At 30.5% G+C, this 7654-nt stretch overlaps 1 protein-coding gene across 2 annotated transcripts; it reads right to left on the bottom strand.

Annotated features, from left to right (window-relative positions):
- Positions 1 to 780: 780 nt before the first annotated feature.
- Positions 781 to 4639, bottom strand: LOC133669916 (late embryogenesis abundant protein At5g17165-like). 2 transcript variants are annotated; one of them, XM_062090249.1, is made up of 2 exons: positions 4407 to 4639; positions 781 to 1315 (listed from the first exon to the last, which is right to left on the bottom strand). In XM_062090249.1, exons 1-2 carry the CDS (start codon positions 4514 to 4516, stop codon positions 1039 to 1041), a joined length of 387 nt encoding a protein of 128 aa, XP_061946233.1. In that variant the 5' UTR covers positions 4517 to 4639; the 3' UTR covers positions 781 to 1038. The 2 variants fall into 2 exon arrangements, with proteins under 2 accessions (XP_061946233.1, XP_061946232.1); XM_062090248.1 differs by having other exon boundaries at positions 781 to 1318.
- Positions 4640 to 7654: the final 3015 nt, after the last annotated feature.

The following is a 7654-nucleotide window of genomic DNA, read 5'->3' on the forward strand; positions in this document are numbered from 1 at the left end:
ACATGTTTGTTTTTTCATTTTCAAAATGCTTTTAAAAAATTTTGAATTTTTTTTATTTTTTTCTTTTCTTCAAATTAATATTTTATGCTATTGGGTCTAGATTGCGGCCAGACCGTATAGCATTTGGGTATAACTCCGTTGCCAGACTTGATAGCATTGAGGTCTAGCTCCGCCACCAAACCCAAGGTATGGGTATGGTTGGTGTCGCTAGACCAAATTGTCTTGCACACCAGATTGAAGGATATTGGGTCTGACTCCACAGTTAGACCCAATTGTATTTGGGTTTGACTCTATTGCTAGACCCAGATCTAATAGCCTTGGGTCTGGACACTGTAACGTCATAGGTGTGTTATCTTTATTTATTTTTTTAATCAAAAAGTGCTACCAAAGACGTTGTTCTTACTGTTTTTTAATTAAAAATATTATTGAATTTGGTTTAACAGAACCCAATAGTACTGTGTAGCAAAAACTAATAGCATTTGAAAAAGAATAACCCACTGCAAAGCGTAAATCAATATTCTATTGTGATTAAGAACTAAAAGCTAGCTTGTTGGGGATAGAAAAAACCAAAGTGCTAATCGGAAACTCAACTTTCATTCAAAATCTTAGTTGACATAATTGAAGATGAAGAGATTAATTGAAAACTGGTCCCATGACATAATGAAGAGATTAAAAGTTCTTGTAGATATATTTTCATTCCATATATTTATTTTTTATTTTTTTCTATTTATTGAAATAAACAAAAAAATACTAACTGAAGAGGAAAATCGGACTAAATAATTAATTTTAAAATTATTGTTATTATTATGATTATGGATAATAACCACCCAATTATAGAACAGAACGTAGGTAGAAACGTAGCCAACACGCATACAGACGTTACTCAAATCACAACAACCAGGTATGTCTAGGTCTGCATTTGACCAGCTAGTTCCACTCCGGTGATAATTACAGCACATCAGCACATACTATGAAGATTAGGTTTGTAATAATTCACACTGCGGAGGGCACACTCCTCCGCTTTGGATAGATTATCTGTCAATTAAGACGGTGTGGCTTCTCCAGGTCCTCAAGGCTGGTGGGGCGGAACCACGCCTTCTCCTCCAACACTGGGTCCTGACCACCGTCTCCCGCAGAGGCACTGTCCCCGCCGCTGATCTCAGATAGGTGCTGCTCAGTGGCAGGCCCAAAGACACCGGTTCGTGGGTGTGGAGCCCAGTACTTGTCGGACTGGGGCTTGATCACATCATCCGGCACCACATTCGGACGCAACTCATCATCCAGGTTCTTGTCGTACACCGATGTGTGAGCACCCCTGCTGCAATATCACCGTCATCATTGATTCACATAAACTACAACTAGAGCAATAAACAGAGTCCAATGACGAGAAAGTTCAAGTTGGGATCTAGCTAGTAGCAGCAGTCAGCAGCAATTCTCATAAAATGTGATGAATTATAACCTCAGAAAACTCAGTTTTGTTTTAAACCTATGAATTCGGTTGAGTTCTAAACCTCTAAATTCTATCGATTAAGTCTCAAATATTTTAGAAAGAATTAGATTAATGTTTATTAATTTTCCCACCTGATTCTTTTTAAAAGCATCGCAGTTTTAGTGTATAAATAATATTCACCAAAACTATTAAAAGAAAAGTGGTAAAGGAAAACAATTGGAAAATGTAGGGAACACTTGGTATCTGGTAATTAAGAAATAAAAGATTACTTCTGATTAGAGTAGCCTGGCTAAGTAACTTAAGGCTTCCTTACGGGTTCCAGAAGTAACTCCTTTAACTTAAAACATTGTTAATTTAATCTACTCAGTGCGAGGCAGTTTAGTTTTGTGGTAATAATTGTTTTTCAAAGTATTTTTTTTAAAAAAATACATTGAAATAATATTTTTTTAAATTTTTTTATATCAACACATTTAAATAATATAAAAATAAAATAAAAAAAACTCTTTCAGAATGTGAAATAACTTTCAAAAAACAAGGATTCAAGGGGGATAAACTCTTTAGAGGGCTTATTTAGGGTTGAAATTAACTACATACAATTTGCGAGGAGGGAGGGATGGGTAAGAGGAAAGATAAAGGATAAGTTGGTTAATAAAAAGAGAAATGGTGGTAGTGAATCAAATCAAATTGAGAGTATTAATTTACGAAAAGAGGGGAAAATTGAAAGCAAATTAGGAGATTGAAAATTACAAGTAATGAAAGATACTTCAATCCTTTCTCAAGTTTCTCACCAAATAAAGTGGAGCAAAATCCCTCTCCCTTTTTATTGTTAATTGAGTTTAAAAGTTGCAAAATAAAAACAAATATTTTTCAAAAATTAGAAAAGCGGTGGAAATTAAAAGCTCATTTCAAAAAACTAGAAAATTGAATTGGATAAGGAAAAAATTCTAATTTTATAAATAAAACCTAAAATTGAAAAGCAGATCCATGAATTATAAAACCACAAAATTGAGTTTAAACTTCAAACTTATACACAAGTTTTCATAAAATATAATTATATTGCAATCAAAATTACAGCTACTTGTAATTAAGAACAAAAAAATAAGTTAGGAAATCAGATTAAGGATAGGTTGGGTGACTGATGGGTGAACCCCTCATCCGCTCATGAACCCCTATGAGTTCGATCAAACCAAGTTGAATTTTACTCGTTTCTACTTTGACCCCAAAATCCAATCATGTTTTTGTCAAGTATTGATGACAAACTGTCTAATAGAAACCTCGAAACTCTAACATATTTTTTTCCCCTTATTTTTATTGAATGTAATGTGTTTTTATACTACAATTAAAATTTTGGGATTATTTTTCTTCAATTTTCTAGTTTTACTCTGAATATTTTATTTCAATTGTTTTTTCTGATTTTAGAAAAAGAAATTAGCAATTTTTTGGATGCATGGTGGCTTGGCTAACTTAATGATAGGATTTGAAATCATTCTTTCCTTCGACTAACGAGATAGGACCAAGACAGTATGACATTAGTTGAAAATAGTTTTTTTCTTTACAATTTTGTTTTAAAATTATTATTCAAAGAATAAAAAATAAATAATTCACTTTAACAATTAAAACATTATTTCATTTTTTTGTTACATTAAAAATTAACTTGAGATCTTACATGTTTTTATTAACACATATAATTTTTACTATATTTTATTATATATAAACATCAACTTTTTTATTTACTGTTAAAAAAACATATTAATAACTTCTATATATTAACTCTTTTGTGTTAGAAAAAAATTCAACCTATAACAAGGCAAGTTGAATAAATACATTATCACTTTGTTTTTTTTTTTATTTATTAGCACAAATAATTCTTAATATATTTAATTTATAACTAGATTTAAAAAAAAAAAAAACAAATAACTAATATTGCGTAAATGCGAGAGTAGGTGGCCTCGCCATGTGACATTTACATGGGTAGGCGCGGAATAATAAAAAATAATTAAATGGGGGACAACGATATGACCCTTGAAAGTCACGTGACTCCACCAGATAACGATAAGTAACCCACAAATTATTTCTAAAGTTTTAATTTAATAAATAAATAATATCTGATTATATGTGAATAAAGACACTAGAAAACTTCTGCACAAGTTGACAAAGCAATCCCTTAAAATATTTATTTCACACTCAGACTCCCTCTGGATCATCAGATTTTCTCTAAGGAAGGTGGATCTCGTGGAGCTTTGCCGTGCGCAAACAAAGAGGAAAGAAATAAAATACACTGGGCTTTACAAAACGAAGAGTTTTAGCATGTGCCAAGCAATTATTATTACTTGAGAATGAAGTTTTTAGACATTATTTGCTTGATTCAGCGTGTATTTAATTTTATGGTAGTTCTTGTGAATTGAGAAATATAATATAAAAAATAATTAATTAGATTTTATTAATTATTTCCTGAATCTATCTTGAAAAAACCTAGAATAGAATTTCTTTATAATTAAGGAACGGCTGCTTGATTAATTTTTTTTTTTTTTGACTTTAGGAGAATTGAGACAAGGGAGAGTTATGTCATAAGAAAAATGAAGAGTTTTGAACTTGAGACCCCTCGAAACCTAAAAATGGAAATCACTCTAGAATCGCTTGTTGTTACTGTTTTCAATTTATTTATTTTTTGCAGTCCGTACGGAAATACTCGTCTCTATCTTGACGGTAGAACACTTCTGGATTACAGGAAATATCAGGAAGAGACTTTCGAGCTTTCCTTGGGAGAAAATGTATCAACGCTATCGCATACATACATAGACAATCACAACAATCAAGACTTTCGAGCAGAGAAGAAATGATATATCTTGAAGATTATCAATGTCAGGGAGTGGAATCGGCAAAGCTAAGCTATTTAAACATGAATTAAACTGATGATCCAAACTTCTATGATCAAGAAGAAAAGGTCAAATCAAACCTGAGAGACGGAGTATTGGAAACAGAGAACGAGCGAGTGGAGTTGGGAGTCCAGATCTGGTTGACTACTCGCTTCCCCAAGATGCCAGTGTTCTTGAAATTGGCTGCCATACAAATTGCAGCAGGAGCAGAAGATCTGAGAGAGATTGAGGGAGATACTTGTAATCCTGAGAGAAGCACAAGTGGGGGATGGCTCTCTATCTTTTGCAGCTGATCATTATATACGCAGACAGGACAGAGGGAGCATCATCCAACTACCTCTAAGGGATAGAGTATAATGTTTTTCGGTCCCTGCTCTTTGCATTTGCTTATAAATAATCCTTCATGTTTGCATTTTCGCTCGTGAAGTATTGCTATTTTGGCACGTCGAGCTTGGTGGTTTGAAAGCAAAATTACTCCTCCTTCCATTATGTTATGTTAAGCTTTCCGTTTACTTTAATTTAATTTAAGCATCTGGTTTAATTCAATTTCATTGTTACCATTGAGTTTTTACATTAAAAGACCACTTTTTTTTTATGCTAGATTTTGATGAGTTAATTTTTATTTTAACTCAATTTTTTATGCTATGAAAGAGTCCAGATCCATGGATAGAATGTTAGCTTTAGTTTAATATATATTGTAACCAATCGGTTGGTCATACGTGATATTATTATATTCATGTAAATATATATTTATTATTAATAAAAGGTTTAATTTATTTTTAATATTCATATAATATTATATTAATAAATTTAGAGTAAAGATAAAATTCATGAGATAAAAATGCTTTGCAAATAAGATTATAAAGTTATTATAATTATGGGATTCATATTGTATCAAAACATTGTTCGTGGTCGATACTCTCTTAAATACCGGACATTCATTAAATCCGTAAATATTGTTACATATGTTCTTTGTTTTATGAAAAGAAACAATTATTCTCATAAGCTGATATATAAAGAATACTTAAAACTAATATGTAGGTGTTTGTCATAAGACATATACACTGAACTAATTCACATAAGAATTTAAAATGGAGAGATCACTTATGTCTATGGAAAGGCTCGCGTGACAATTGTGTAAGTGATCCTTGGACTTATGATCACCAAGTCATCTTATATAGAGAATGTTATGTTTTGATCATGTTACATGTTACATGATATCTTAATGAATGGGCAAACATTGGGTATAATATGAATTATATGAAGGTACTTGAGTGATCAAGAGAGGATTCATCATCCTAGATGAATCAGAGAAAATGTTCAATCTGTTCTCAAATAATATTAAATGTGAAATCATTGGCTAATGTGAAACAAGATTTAATTCGAATTTCAAATTTTATTCAAACAATCGATGACTATTATATAAAAAACAAACATAATTTAACATGACAGTCATACTTCATGTTTTAATGTTAAATCAAAATATTATTAATGAAAAGATATTAAATATATTGAGAAACCGATCACTAAAAGGTTAAGTCAAACTACTAATAACTTTTCTAATATTTGAGGAATCATGACACGTTGCTAGACGACGCGCTTAATCTTTAAATATAAATTATTCAATTATTTAATTAATAATAGATTAATTTGTTTAATTCTATTTAATTAGAAATTATTATTTATATTTGGGCCAATATATTATAAATCTAATGAGTCACACAAATTAAGAACCATTAGTTAGAAATTAAACTGAGATGATTTAATTAAGTATGACTTGATTAAAATATATTTTAGAAATTAAGGACTAGAATATAATTAATATAAAGATTATATTTCTAGACCTAGAAAAATCAAGTAAAGACTTGATTTAGTTAATTTCTAAATTTTTCTTAAATTAATATATGGATATTTCAGGGAGGAAATTGATATTTTATTAATTTATAGGGGGTTTTCAAATTTTTCTATAAATAGTAAGTCATGGCTCTTATTTTTTATGAGATTGTTTGTTAGATAGAAAATTACATAAACACAAAATTAAAATTGGCACCTTAAGCATAACAATTCTTCTCTCCTAAATAGGAATTTAAAAGATTTTTTACTGGTAATTCGTGTGAATTATCGTTGAAGGTCAGACAATTGAACGACTTGTGGTTTGCGATAACCCAACTTTTAAAAAATTATTCAAAGCTAAAAAATATTAGATCTTCAAGTAATAAATCTCAAAACAACTTTAGATATATCTCACGAGATCATAGGGACTCTCAAATAATTTTGTTTCATAGTTTTTGCTGCATGTATGAGTCTGGCAAGATGTCAAACCCAACCTACTTTGGTTCAACCTTGAGTTGAGCCCAAGTCACCACGAGTCTAACAAGATTTCAGACTCAACATACTTTGATTCATCCATGAGCGAAGCTCAAGTCTCCGCAGGCCTAGCGAGATTTCAGACTTAACATACTTGGTTCATCCATAAGCTGAACTCAAATCTTCGTGGGTCTGACAAGATGTTAGACTCAATAAATACCCAATGAACCATCCAAGTAAAATGTTGACAACTTGTCTTACTCTAAAAGTTCATATATTTCAAGAATGTTGATCAAACTAAAAAAAACAAAAAAAAAAACAAACACTCTTGTTCTTGAAATTTGATGTCTTTTCTTTCATTTATTTTTTTCTCATTTAAAGTTATGGATATTATTATTAGAGGGTCTTTAAGTCTTATCGATAGGGATTGTTTTTGCAGGTACTATGACTTCTACTATTGATCTTGTACTTCCTGAGCTAAAGAGAGGGAAATTAATGATATAAATATTTGATTAACCACTATTAAAATACCAAATAACTTGTTCCTTGAATATACTGGATTTCAAGACTTCATTAGTTGTGATGCAATTAAATTGAGTGGATGCCAACATTATAACAAGACGATGTAAGTTTTGATAAAGATAATACATGTGTATAATCAAATATTTTAATATAACTTTTAGTGTGTGTTTGACAATGTGATGCAATGTACTTTTACACAAATGCTTTTTAATTAAAAGTAAATCAAAATAAATTTTTTTATTAACACATCAAAATAATTAAAAAATCTAATAATATATTAATTTGATATTTTTTCAGATAAAAAATAATTTAAAAAATACTTTAAAAATTATGATGAACTGCGTTACAAAACGAGCCTTAATGATAAAACTTAACCATGGCGGGCTTGAAGTGTAAACAATGTGTAAAAAATGCAATTATCCAGGGGTGAAAAATGCCCATTCACCCTTTATAAAAGAGACAACGGTCTACAAGAATGTCAAGGGACTTATTATTAGGC

The sequence above is a fragment of the Populus nigra genome, chromosome 12 (assembly GCF_951802175.1).
Source record: "Populus nigra chromosome 12, ddPopNigr1.1, whole genome shotgun sequence".
Classification (NCBI taxonomy): domain Eukaryota; kingdom Viridiplantae; phylum Streptophyta; class Magnoliopsida; order Malpighiales; family Salicaceae; genus Populus; species Populus nigra.